Raw genomic sequence first — 14,464 nt, 5'->3', positions numbered from 1 at the left:
GAGGGAAACCACAGTCCTAACAGTGACAGCTCCCCAGCTCTCCAGAGCCCTCCTGTTTCTCTGCTTCTCTTTCTGCCAGCTCTGCATGCCTGCTTGCTTTCTGCAGTTTCCTTACATGGCTGCATGGCAAGACTCAGGGAAAAGCTCTGGCTTAGTCCTGCTATCTTCTCCCAGCACTAGCATTTTGGAAGGTACAGCACCCAGTAAGTCCTCTGTTGCCTCCTCCTTCCCATGAATGAGTTACCCAGCTGTCTCCTTCTGTTCCTACCAGCTGCAGTGTCTGGTCTGTTTAAGTTTGTAAATTGCTTTGAGATCCTTCAAGATGAAAGGTTCTACTTAAGTGAGATCATTATCGCCTTCTACATTTCTCCACTCCCTGTTCTCATCTCAACTTGGGGTCCCACACAGGACTCAGCATTCCCAGCTCGCAGCCACGCAAAGCTTACACACAAATTTCAGCTTCCCATCCTTCAGTTGTTTGACGCCTCTCGGAGTACTTCAGAGCTGAAGGTTAAATATATGTATTTTCCTGAGCCAATGCCAAAACACTTAGCACTTGCCACACTGAGATCGTACTTCTGCATTTGTGTCTGACTTCATGTTATTTTGTGTGCTTCAAGAGACTGTATAGTTCTCTTCCTCCCACTTCTGAAGTACTTACTCATTCTAGGAAGCATTCCAGCTACGATGTTGTTCTGTGATCCTACACTATATTCTTGTAGCCATACTTTGTTCATGTTCTTGTGGTTTAACTGTAAGCCTGTCAGGGCAGGGATTTCACTCCTGTCTGGTGTAGTGAAGTTACAGAATGGAACCCTGACAGGAGCTCAGAGGGTTTCCTCTGTTCAGGGACTCAGAGGCAGTAATACAGTGTTTGGACAGGAGAATCCCTCTTCTGTTCAGCTGCATGTCTGGATGTAGCCTTCATCTTCCATATTTAACTGACTAGTAAAAGAGTTTATTCATCGTATAGTATCTATGTGTGTTTATTCCCAATGTCATTCACATTCCAGTGAAATTTCCCTCTTTCCTATGCAAGTGAGGTCATCTTAAACCTGTGTTTATGATACTGCAGTCATTTCCATGGCAGTAGACTATGATATCATCAGTGGAGGATTATGCCTTTCCTATGTATGTTGGCAATTAAAAATTATGGTTTGTGAGATAAAACTAGTGTTTACCAAGTTTTTAGGTTTAGTCCATACGAGGCAGGGAAACTATTGCTTAATTCTCTAGAGAGTTCACTTAGGTAATGGAGCAAATGAATCCAGAAGCATTTTGATCCTAGCAAGTGATAAGTTTTTTGGGGTATATTTTCCTAATGAGAGAAGAAAATCAGCTACTCCATCTTGTGTTTTCTCGCCTGGCAAAGAACACTTGTCTGAAACACCCTGGTACTCCTTATTGGTTTGTTATTCAAAGGTACTTAAATGCTTGACTTAAAGTAGCACAATTTTCTACTCTCATTAGACTGGCATTTTTCCCCTTTGGAGGTCACTAAGCTATTATACACTACCCACAAAAGTAAAACAATGTGCTTATCAGTCTTTTAATCTTTTTAATGGGTGCTCTATTTGCCAGCTATCAGTAGCTGAATCTCTTTGTTGAACCTTCCTAAGTATGTACATGCTTTCTCATGGGTTGGTGACAGCAGAGGTCAGAATTATTGTATGTCAGTTTTGCAGACTGAGATTACTAATGTAAAGCTTATTTACCAATTCTCCAATATCAATGTCAGGAGTAAGGGTTTTGTGTTCATTTCTGCTGCAGAAAGGTGTCATTTTATCTCAGCAGTGCACTATAGCATATGGCCATTGCTTCACATTGTAACATCCCACTTTACAGATGGCACAACTGTTGCCTTTTGCTTTCTCTTGAATTCTTAGATATCTGTGCAGTTTCAAATAAATAGCAGGTAAAAGTAATACACTGGACATTGGCATTGTCAGTACTTCAGGGTATTCCTTGGGCTTCTGCTGTATCCCAATGATACAGATTGAATATTATGCTGTGTTATGAATATATGTAATTTTTTTGCCTCAATGAATACTCTTTTACCAGATAACTCCCACAATTTGTTATTGTTTTGATTAATGTCCCTGCTATTATTGGAAAATTTTTTTTAATATTTAAAATAGCTCTTGCATTTTCAGTCTGGAGGTGTTTGCCATACAAGATTCACTACAGTCAAAGTGGAAATTGTCTAAAGGAACTCCTCTGAAAATATTTGTCAGAATAAGCAGTTGTTAGGCACCATATTTCAACACCCAACACTGAGAATATTGTATTTTCTCCCCCTTTATGAGCCACAGAATTATACGATTAATAGTTTTGTTCTGTCTTGTTAATTAATTACTTGCTGGCTGTGCTGTTAATGGAAATAACCGTTTTCCTAGATGCATTTCTAAACATAAATATCTTTGGGTGAATTTTAGTACTTGTGACAGTGAAAAGCTGCTGGCACAAATCAAAAGCTGTAATAAAAATCATACAGGGTTGACGGTAAGAAATTTGTGTAAAAACACTCTGGGCAGGCATATGTATGATGCTGCCTCTAGGAGCTGTCTGAGCTGTTCTTTCCGTAGGAGCTTACCAGTAAGGTTTTGTTTGCTTGTTTTATATGGCCCCAGTTGTTAGCCCCTATATCAAGCTGTGGTAAATTAGTTGATGCTGACATCTCTGGTTCCTTTCAGGCTTAGTATCATATACCTGGAGCCTGAAGAAAATACAGAGTGATTTTTCACTAGTATATTGCCAAGTAGGTGCAGCTTTATAGAACACGTTGATCTTTGTGACAACTAGTTATAAAATAAGAAGGTGGTAATGTTCCTGAATATGTCAGTTGTGTGCTCTCTTCTGGGTTTTATTATTTCTTCTTTCCATTTGTGACTTCAGTCAATTATTTCTATTTTTTTCCTGTACTAGATCAATAGCGTGTCATTCCAGAACCATCTATGATTACCTTACTTGCCTTCACCTCTTCTTGTTGCCTTTCTACACCATGTTCTTAGAGTGCACTTCTTTTCTGTGTTGCTCTTTTCCTGACTCTCGTCTTTCAACAACTAACTTTTGGTTCCAAAGAATCATAACTCCCTGTAGCTAAATTATTCCATCCATCATTTGCTATACTTCCTATCCTCTCTCAAATCCCTATTTATACAAAATGCATAAACCTTGATAGTATAAACAGAAAAACTGAAAAAACATGTTGGTCAGAGCTGAAAATAAAGGATGGGAAGGAACAGGAAAGGCAGATCAAGTTCAGTACTCACGTGGAGAGACAGGCATTTTCCATGTTTTCAGCTGTAATGAGAATGTGAATATGCCTTACTTCTTTTAATTGTTTGATCCCGGTAGTATTATTCATTGTGAATACCCTGTTAGTATTGTTCAATCTTTTAATAAGTTGGGTTTTTTTTGTTTTGTTTTGTTTTCCCTAGAAAGAACAAAGTATAAAAGAAAAGAGACCTGTTGGAAAAAGCAGTTGGTGGTTTTGTTGGAGCTCATAGCACTCCAAATAGAGGCGGGAAAAATGAGCAGATTTTTCTTCAGTTTTTATTCCCTGTTGATCATAAAATGCTGAGCATTAATGAAGACACAGGAGTTGTGCATTGACAGGCATCGTAAGTCAGGGTTATACGCAATTACAACTTTCTGATACTTAGGGATCTACCTTTCCCAAGAGAGCTTAAATTGTGAAAAATGTAAAGGTCCTTACCTAGAGGAGATTCCTGCCTGTCATGGCAGAGTTAACCTTGGCCAGCAAAGCCCTAGCACCCCCCACACCCTGCATGTTCTCATCTTTGCCCCCCAAGCCTTCGTGTTATTGTAACCCAAGATTTCAGTAGATGCCTTTATGATTAGATTGAACTTTAGATAAAGCCTTTTTTTAAAAAAAAAAAATAATCAGCAAATCAAGGGTAATATAGTCGAAAAGTAAAAACTTGTCTCATGAAGGCACTCCATATTTAGCCTTGCAGTGGTCAGGCAGTTTTACTGGATGATGGTTCCAAGTCCCTTCCAACTGAACTATTCTATTCCATTCTATTCTATTCTGTTCTGTTCTGTGCCGTGCCGTGCCATTCCATTATCTTCTCATATTAAGTTTAAATACATTGATTATCTTCATTCTCTATGATACATTAGGAGGTATGTGCAAAGCAAACTAAGTATTGCTTTGATTATTTCGTTTGTGACCCATATGGATTCTGTAGGAATCCACTGTACTTACAAACTTGATGAAAATATACTTGTCAGAATTATTGTCCTGTTGCTTTTCGAGCAACATCTTATTGAAGAAAATTATTAATATTTTGACTGCACTGTACTTCATCTTTATGAGTATGTAGTGAGAACACATCTATGATGTGTTATCATAGTTTATAAAGCATGATATGCTTGTGTGTAAAATGCCAGTACTTAAGGGCTTGGGGGGGATTTCTTTTTCATTTTTTACCTGGAAAAGTCTGATGACACCATTTGTCAGGAGATCAGTAGGTGCCCTATTTTCTGCATGATAGGAGAGCAGAAGCACAGATTACTTTGTTGATTTACCGGTATATAAAAAATCATGATGACAAGAACAAGGACCCTATAGCCTATCCACTCAACCATATTATTTCCACTCTGTTCATTGTTTTTTGACAAATCCTTTCTTTAAGAGGTGAAGATTAATGTTCATATATGTCTTGTGTATCTTAATCTGTCCTTGGGTATGTAAAGATCACTCTTTGCTTGGGTTGCCAAGGTTGTTTCATTTTGTGTTGATTTTTCTGCTTTATCTTTGCTACTTCGTCACGATATAATGTTCTGTTTGGCATAGGAACTGTAGCCAACCTTCTTCGATCCTGGGTGAGCACAGCATGTTTCAGAGACAGTCTTTTCCAACATTGCCATCAGATTGCCTTGAAAATAGTTATGTAACTGCAGTTCCAAAAATAATGTAATCGAGAGACATCAATGAAGAACAATGTGGGAGGCAAAAATAGTTAGAGAGTAGTAATTTTGAAAATTTTCACCATCTTTACTAAATACAAAACAGATGTTTGGTAAGAATGATGAGGTGTTTGCTGAGACTTGAATATCTGAAGATAAATTCATATTTGTTTGGGACTTTTTAATCTGTTTAGAGCCTCAAAGTCAGAATTAAACATTCCACACATTATGAATTCATGAGTGTTGTGCCCACCTTTTCCCAAAATTTAACTGCTAGCGATGTGAGGAAATGTTATAGGTTCATTGTTCCATGAGAAGGCTTCTTACTTTTGGCAATTAGTTGAATAAATTGTTTCTTTGTGTTGCAGGTTTCATACTCCTAGCATAATTTAGGAATTTTGATCTCTTGGTGATACTGTCATTTCACTGCAGTGCAGTACAGTGCACTACTGTAAATACTCCGGGACATTCATCTGGATGCCTTCTTATTTGTTGCATCTTTTAATATCTAGGAGGATAAAATTTGTTTCTGCGTGAAGGTCAACACACATGTTTGTTGAAGTTCCTGAAGAGCTGTGGACATCTGTTCTCATTCTACGTGTTATGAATTTCAGTCTTTTTAAGTTGAGATTGTGACTGCACATACAAGAAGATACCACACTCATGACCCTCCTACCTGTAGTCAAAGCCCTTCAATTTGTTTTCTCCCTTGCCAGAGCCTTTTGCCAGTTATTTTGGTTCAGCTGTTTACCCATTCAGTAATGAGATCTACCAAACAGTTTGTCTTTTAAAAATACATATATATGTGTTTCATAAAATATATATTTCCTCTGGTGGCAAAACAGATTAAAGAGATTCCTCCTGCTCTGCACCAATTCATCATTCATTGTTATTTGTGTTATGGTGGCAAATTGTATATCATGTAAGATCGAAGAGGTTTGAAAAATACACTGAATGGATGATGGGGTAAAGCTTTTACATGTCACTCTGCCACTGTGCCAGTACTGTCCTACAAAGGGACTGCTCCTTAAACATCAGTTATTTTGCCTGGTACCAGTTTGGGTAGTGTATCTGCACTTCTCATTACTGTGGGCTGGAGAGAGAACTCAGACCATCAAACATTCAAGAAATAACCAATTACTTGAATTGTCTAAAAAGTTAATTTTTTTTAAAGAAAAACTTGTCATTTTCAGGGATACAAGGGGAAGAAAAGAAAAATTCTGTATGATTTCTAATTGTCTCTTAACAATTTTGTCAGTCATTAAAGATCTGAAGTGTGACTAAGAACTGGATAGCTCCGTGTTTAAACAAAGCTGTAGTTAACTAAATTCCTGAGGTACTCTCTCTATAAATCCTGAACATTTTCTACCTTCCAGTAAGATGTTTTAGTGGATTACTAAAAGGGAAGAAAGCATAAATGAATCAAGAACATGAGATTTTGAAAAGAATTGTGGTCTGTCTCCATGATGTGCATACTTTCCCATAGCACATGTTCAAATCTTTAAAAATTAAGCTAGACAAAGCAGTCCATGGCTAAACCAAAACATCAAGCCATATCCAAAAGAGGTCTGAGATTTTTTCACCTCAATGTTGTACTCATATTCCTAGTTAGAGGCAAGAACTATCCCCCTCCTTTGTTTTTATTCAGTTCTGAGAATCATGAAAGCCCGGTAAATTGTATGTATTATACTAGACAGTGGCTAGTTACACCTACTATCATCTCACAGGGATTTTCCCCATTCTAGGGAATTCCCAGGAGGGGAGAAAGAGACAGTTCGGTTCAGTGATTCAAAGATAACAGAATCAAAGCTAAGTTCTAGGCCTGTATATTCCTTTTTATTAAGACACTTTTACCTGCAGTATTTCTGCTACTATTTTGATACCCCTGATGATCTTCACCTTTCTTCAGGAGAAAAAATAATATCTGAATGTTTCTTTTGATACTGTGTAAATGACAGTCATCTTAGATAATGTGATATCTAATCTAACACATAAATTCTCTTTCCCTCTGAGTTGCCTGATGAGAATATTCTTTTATTTTTTCTTCTTTTTTTTTGAGAAAAATGTTTATGTTCTTTTCTATTTTCCTTTCTCATGCACATGTCATTACTCAGAAGCATACTGACATTTTATGCTTTACTTTGCTATGTCTGATGAGCTAAGTATACTACTTAATTAAACCTTACGTGCACAGCATTCAGTGTTTTCAACATACAAAGTCATCTCAAATGAAAGTCAGCATTGTTCTTAGGGCAGAGACACTCCTTCTCCTCCCCTCACTCCCCTTCTCAGTCCTGCAGGTTCTGGCTCACCCTGGCTGCTCCAGAGCGAGTTGGAGCAATTTGCTGATCTAAAGTCAAGTAATCCTTGGGACAAAATTAGTTTGAATTAAACAGCTCCATGAGCAATAAAAGTGATGGAAGAGAAAGAGCAGGAAAATGCTGCTGAGGAGAGGGCATGAGTTTACATCAGCTTAAGCTAACGGTGACAATATACCTTTATAATACTTTCATGTGTTGAAGACAATGAACAGACACTGGTTTGGTGTCAAGAATCTGAAGAAAAGCATGATTAATTTCAGGATTAATTGATGCAAATGCCACTAATATACATCTCTCCCTTTCCCCTCCTTCTTCACACTTTCTATCTCTGAATATGATCTAGTAACTGCTTAGATGGGAACTTTTTCAAGAAAACCCAGAATACCAGGGAAAGGGACATTAATGACTCAGTAAGTTGCACTTTCACCTCTGATTCAGTGCTTCAACACAGTAGTAAAGGATTCTGTTCTGTTTTTAATGCCATCCTTCTGAAGGGATGTCTGTCTAAAAATACAAATGCTAATCAGCTCTAGCTTTTAAGGGAACTTGTGGCACACGCTTACTGGAAGAGAGGGTTCAAGTTACTCCAATGGTGAAATCCTTATGTGTGTACTTTTATTCATCCCAAACCTCTGAAAGTGAGTGTAAGATTGTTTATTTCCCGTGGACAAATGTAAGCAGCACTGCTGTGCACTTTACATTTAAATATTGTTTTGTAAAATCTCAGCTGAAATTCTGAGTGATTATATTCCTTTTTGTTTAAAGTCCAAAGTATTTCAGGATGCTTCAGTCTGAACTTTCCCTTATGAATATTATTCAGTAGTATGAAGCACAATTTTCAAAACATTATATAATAATATTATTTCCCATCTAACAATTTTGTGGGGATTTTCAAGTTTAGTTTCTGGTTGTTTATAAGACACGAGAGCTCAATATACGTTGTACCATTTATCCTCTCAAAGCTGAGCAGAATTGGTCACATAAGCCAAGAGTAGCCTGTTGGATAGCAACTTAAATTAGGTTTTTCAGGTCAGTGTTTTCCAATTACGTCAAAGTTGTAAATGGCTTTTTGTAAAACATTTTATGTAACATTTCTGAAAGCCTGTGTGACAGTTTTTCTGATTAACTTATTTAGCCTAGTTCTGGAGTAATATTAGCTGTTTCATCACTTTTAGGCTATTTTGAGTATTCTTTGTGGCACCATCAGTAAGCCAAGAATTTATAGGGTTCCTTAATCACACAGATTACTCATCATTGCCTGCTCATAACAGAAGCCTGAAATGCTCATTAAAATTGTCTGATTTGAGTCAAAAGTTAGTATAGTTGCAGAATTAAATGACAAGAGAATAGCAAAAAAAAAAAAAAATTTGAATATCTGTTTCAGTGAAAGTGAAACCTCCAGGCTTATATATATAGATTTGTACTCTGAACTTGTTTAATATGTAAAATAAAAATAGGCTTCTGGAGTGGCAAATTGGTCTGAAAGGATTGACGCTCCTGCCTGGAAAGTAATAAGGTGGGGTTTGTGTTTACAGTGAGCTACAGGAGCTTATTGCATGTTCTTGCCTAGTCTGTTAGCCTATTTTTAAAATTCACTAATTATAAATCACTGTTCCAACTTGATCCTCTGCCTTGTACCTTTCCACCAAAACAATAAAAAAGGTCATTTCCACATCTTCAACAAGCTGTTTGATTCCCACAGGCAGTTGTTGTGCCATGCTGCTTAGAACAGTGAGACCCAGATTCACATCTCAGCAAGCCTGTTTTTTCACCAGTGCAATTACTGATGCTTCCATTGGAGTTGCGTGTTGATGCCAATATAACCAAGAGAAGAATCAAGTTGTGGTCTGGTCATTGTTAAAACAAGAATGTGTATCATTGGGCGTATTTCTTGAAAATGCATATGAACTCAGAGCAGTGCTATTAGCAGATGTCTGCTGGGATGTTGCAATTGTTAATCTTTGTCTAAAAATATATTTGCTTTTTTGGGGAAACATATTCTATTTACAATAAGCTATAATCACTGAAAAACACCCTGAGGAAGGAAAATGAATTGAGACTTGATACCATTTTCATACTGCAGAATTTAAATAAGACAGTGTGAGCTAGTGGATTGAGCTGGTCTCTATTTTTGGTTTTGCCACTGGCTTCTTGGCTGACCCAAGGCACAAAAAGGCAAAAAGAGTTGCCTAAGTTTCACACCGACAAAAGAGGAATAATGACATCGTTCTGCTTTTTAGCGTGTAGTGAGATCTGTGGATGAAGGAAATTATACAAGGGCTGCAACTACTATTTCTTACCAAGGCTGAGTGACACAACTATTCTTTACTGAATGGCACATAATTTTAGAAGTGTGAGTGCAGTACCGTGGCACTGGCTGAATAGCAGCTTCCTCGGCTGAGTTTTGTGGCCTTCATTCTCTGGTTCACAACCATCACTACTTTGGCTTCCAGTGTTGAAAATAGTAATAAATTATAGATGTTACCATTAGTAAACATTATTTATCTACACTCACTACACCTTGTTCCCTGAAATCTTACAGTTACTCATTGTTGTAAGCAACCTACCAGATGCTGCTGTGGGCAAACAGTTTTAACTTAGCAGACCTTTCCATATATATATATATCTAAGGTACCTATAAGTATACTTCTAAAAAGCTGTTGTGTTTTTGCTTGAAAGATCTTAAACATTTCCCAACAGAATGTTCCCAGCTCTGCCTCTCTGGAAACAAAATGAGTGTCATTAGCTGTATGTGTGAGCCTTCTGGAGTTTCTCTGTGGTCACTCACACAAAATAAACCTGCTGGCTGGGTACCAGACCCTCACACTAAAATATAGGGTGCTCTGTTAGCAAGCATCTCTACTTAGAGTCTGCATCTCTACCTGCATCTCTCTGGAAACCTTAACTACTGATGAAGCACAGACCTGTAGCAACTTCTTCAAAGCAAAAATCTTAATTTCTGGGAGTTCAGGACTTGTTTGGCTTTGCTAGCTTAATTTTAGGTTTTCTTGGTTTTTTAATGATCCTAAACCTTTGGACTGATGGATGCTGGAATTGAAAATGACTAGGAAAAAAAAGTTTGTTTTTCCTGAGAATTTTCAGTAAATCTGGCTGTGGCCTGTCATGAATTCCATAAGATTTCACAAACACCAGTATGCCCTGGAACTTGCAGCATGCACTCAGAAAGTAATATACATGTATTCTTCATATCCTTTTCAAAAAGCACTCTGCAGTGGTTTGCTAGTGCAGAAGCGTGTCAACTTTTTTTCTGAATTGGAGGACTGGTAGTTTTGAAGCTATAGTAGATTTCTTGGTAAAATAATGTTATAAATTGACAAACAGAGCTGAAGTTAATCTCTTGCTTGTTTGGGCAGATTGCTCTGTGTGCTCTGAGACTCTCCTTCCCCGCTCTCCCTTTCTTTCCTGCAGACTTTAGCAAAGCTGTCGGAGCTCACTGTCATTGACTGAATGAGTTGCTAGTACCTTGTTGGAGGCCTTCCCTCCACACATTGTGGACTTGTTCGAAGCTTAAGAGGTAGAAGGAATTCCATTTTTATTCCTTGTGCTTGGAATATATGGCTTGAGGAGGCGTAAATTTTGGCAATCTGAGTGTTGTGATCGCAGCTTTGAGTTATGCATTTTAATAGAAGTGGCAAAAGTAAGCTGGCCTTTTGCGTTCAGACAGGTTATTCTACATAGTCTTGGTGGTGTCTTTTCTTCCTTTCAGCTTTTACTGGAGAGAGCAAAGCATTGGGTAGGGTTAACAAAATTACAGATTTGTTTTGTTTTTTCCAAAATGGAAATTAAACCAGAATACACTCCTGATGGGTCTTCGCTTGTATTAGTGCATCTGGTTCTGGGCATTCATCCCCAGAAGGATGTAAATGTAACTGGAGTGCATTCAAGAAACAACAAAATGCTGAGAAGTTGTAAAGCTTGATTTGTAAGAGGAAAACTTAGAAAAAGAAAAAAGATAAATATGTAGAGTGTGCCTGAGTGACAGCAGAGGGGAGCAAGGTTTTGATAATGATCTATGATTTTGAGGGGTGTAACCACCAAGAAAGTGAAAAATTACTTAGGGTGGTTCAAGAAGGTATAATTAGATGTAGTGAAATTAAATGAACAATATGTAAACTTGAGCTGAATGTTACAGTAAAACAATAGGAGCAGTGAGACCTGTAGATTTATTATTTATCTGTATGGAGTTAGCACTGGGGAATCCCAGTTAGGGATCAAGTGCTACTTTTTCTGTAGAAACGTAAAACACAAACAAAAGAAATGTGATCCCTTTCTTGAGTAGTAAACAAGAAGTTTGACTGGGGAGCATATAAGGAATAAATCTAAACTGGTGGGATGTGGAGTAGAGACCCTAGAAGATCTTTTGAGTCTTTTTCAGTCTTACTGACTGGCTGTTGGACCATTTAGGATTATAAGAATGTAACTCTTTATTTTGAAGATGCTTGTTATTTTCAGTCACTAATGTATGTAAATATTGTTTTAAATTGGAATAGCCTTACTACACGATTGCCAAGAGCTGGTGAAACTATCCTTGGACATAAGTTTTTCATTGGTTTTGGTGGGAAAGGAGCCAACCAATGTGTCCAGTCTGCTCGACTTGGGGCCAAGACCTCGCTGATCTGCAAGGTAAGCACTGACTTGCGCTTGGATTACAGCTGAACTAAATGTTCATGCAAATTCCAGTAAACCTTGAGGTGACTTACAGAAAAGTTGTTTTGGTTAGTCCCTTTTAATTCCCTTTTTTTTTCCTTTTTTGTTATTGCAGCTATAAATTTAAGCACGGAAGGGAGGCTGTTTGAAGAACACTGCCAGAAACAAAGACTAGTTGGCTAGAGATCTGGCAGAAATTGCATATAAAGAAGGATTGCAAAACTTAGATTGATGTACCATGGGAAAGAGAATTAGAAAGAATTTTGATATGTTCAAAATTCAAGTAATCTTGACTAGCCCATCTTTTTTATGTTTCCCACTGTTACAACAATCAGGGCTTGATGGACGTTCAGGTGCTAGGTACTATAGTCAATCTGAAATTTACTTAGTAGGTGTTTAAAAATCAGATGCTGACAAGCCAGTAGCAAATTTGAGAAGGATTATAAAACTTTGTGCTTCAGGGGTTAAATCATTATCTCATTACTTATGATTAGGATGAGACATTCACGTTCAAATTCTAGAACTTTTGCATGCTTTGGGATTTTTTTGCCCACTTTTCTGAAACATCTGGTATACAGCAGTTCTGAAGACTGGCTCACAGGCCATCAGGCTGATTCAGCTTGGCAGATGCTATATTTTTACAATGCTTTTCTTTTATTTTTGTCATTAAACATTATAAGTTTTGAGTTAGGTTAGGATCAAGTTTTCTCTCCCTGTAGCTGTCTATACTGTGCTAACTATAGATGAAACTTAAACTTGGCTGGACATATTTTGTTATTTCCATAGTTGTGGAGGATGCTAGATTTCTGGATCATTGTCTGTCAGGGATTTCTTGAGAAGTACTGGAAACATCTCAAGGAAGCCTTTCTCACTGGTTTTCCAATCCAATATTTAGGCTAAAGAATTATAGCTATAAATCTAAATCACACCTAAAAGCATTTCTGTGGGTCATTATCACTAGTTGTTCTACAATGTGGGGGTTTTTTTTGTATTGGCAATATTTGTGCTTCTGTAATATTGTATATTTGATCATCTTTGCATTCAAGAATGACCAGATTCAAGTACAAGATGAACTGGGAATGAATTCCCTGCTAACATTTCCTGCTAAATGTTAAAGGGTTTTTTTTCCACTGAAAGTGTGAATTTTGTTTCATTTTTTAATGGTCTAGCTTTTGCTTTGTGCATACATGTTTCTGGAAACATTTGCATTCCTAACAAAATATAGCAGTTACTATAATTTCTAATTACTTTCCAAAGCCATATTATGTTATTTCAATGAAACCTAGTCTTCTTTCTTTCTAATGTGTATGTGTTGGGAGAAAAGAAACAACAGAGAATTACTCTAATATAGATAAGTGTTAGAATGTTGTATTTGTTAATTTTAAAATCTGTATTTAATTTTTAAATTAGAAATTCACTTCATAGCCTCACAAAATAGTCTCATCTCATAGCAGTACAGTCTTACATCTGCATAGGTCAATAGTATAGTTTCTTGCTGAATAAACTAAGAAGAGTCAGTCAATAATGAACCATTACAATTTAATTATTTCTACTTTAACAAGTCGTCTTAAGTATTCAGTGGTTCTTAAAGCCAGATTGCCCCTCACACACACAGTCCTGTGCTCAGCACATGCTTATATTTGCATCATAATTCCAGCATTTTCAATCTAGTGCAGGTGCAACAATAGCTTCTCCAGTCTGATGTTCCAGGAGTGGAATCAGTGTTAATACCAAAGGGACCTTCTGCTGGAGTCTTGCATCCTCTTATGAGGACTGTAATTCAGAGGATCTTCCACAAGAATAGAAGTAGACCTCTCAGATCAGGGGACAAGGCATTTTTCATACCTCAGAGCTTTAGAACACAGAAGAGAGACGCTGACTGTCTGGTGTGTGGGTTTGAGAGAGGGACTTCTAGGGTGAGTTACAGTTACAAGAGATGCCACAGAATGCTATGGATTTTAAAATCCAAGTACTGAGTTTGAGTAGTGGAAATGCAAACAGGATTTTACTTTCTGCCTAGATGTCTCTGCAAGTGGCTACTGTTACTCTGAGTTATCAATATGTATCACAGTATCTGTCTTAAACTTCCCTCCTCAGTTTACTCAGTACAGTAAAACAATGTATTGATGGAATAGTTGCCACTTCAAAAAGACAAGATAACTGTTCAGAGAAATGTAAGGGATTACTGTCAGGGAATTAAAGGATCTGGGCAAATAAATTAATTGCTTGTATTCATGCAAGAACTCTGTTGCAGAACTGAAAAATGCACAGTGGTCTTGAGAGATTCCAAACTCCTCAAACTATTTTTTTTTATTTTTGTAGTGGCTGTTACAAAAAAAACACAAACTCTTAAACCTCCTAGATTAAGATGGTGAAGGGATGTTAGTCTGCAAGATGTTGTATGCGCTGAAAAAAAGTCCTGTTTTACTTCTGACAAACAAATTGAAGTGATCCTCACTGGACATTGATGTCACTAGCCTGATGTTGCATATACTAAATTCTACTTAAGCCTCAGCTGCAGTGCTGTATCACCATGCTGT

At 37.4% G+C, this 14,464-nt stretch overlaps 1 protein-coding gene across 1 annotated transcript in view; it reads left to right on the top strand.

Moving 5' to 3' along the window:
• RBKS (ribokinase) overlaps positions 1-14,464 on the top strand; it is a gene marked incomplete at both ends in the record, with an annotated part of 68,919 nt that overhangs the window by 6,055 nt on the left and 48,400 nt on the right. Inside the window, one exon of the mRNA XM_080342906.1 lies at positions 11,768-11,900. Coding sequence (XP_080199032.1) covers positions 11,768-11,900 — 133 coding nt within the window. The remainder of the gene's footprint in view (positions 1-11,767; positions 11,901-14,464) is intronic.

Source organism: Nesoenas mayeri (genome assembly GCF_963082525.1).
Source record: "Nesoenas mayeri genome assembly, chromosome: 3".
NCBI classification, from domain to species: Eukaryota; Metazoa; Chordata; class Aves; order Columbiformes; family Columbidae; genus Nesoenas; species Nesoenas mayeri.
Note: the sequence above shows the minus strand (reverse complement) of the source record. Positions and strands in the feature narration are given on the sequence as shown.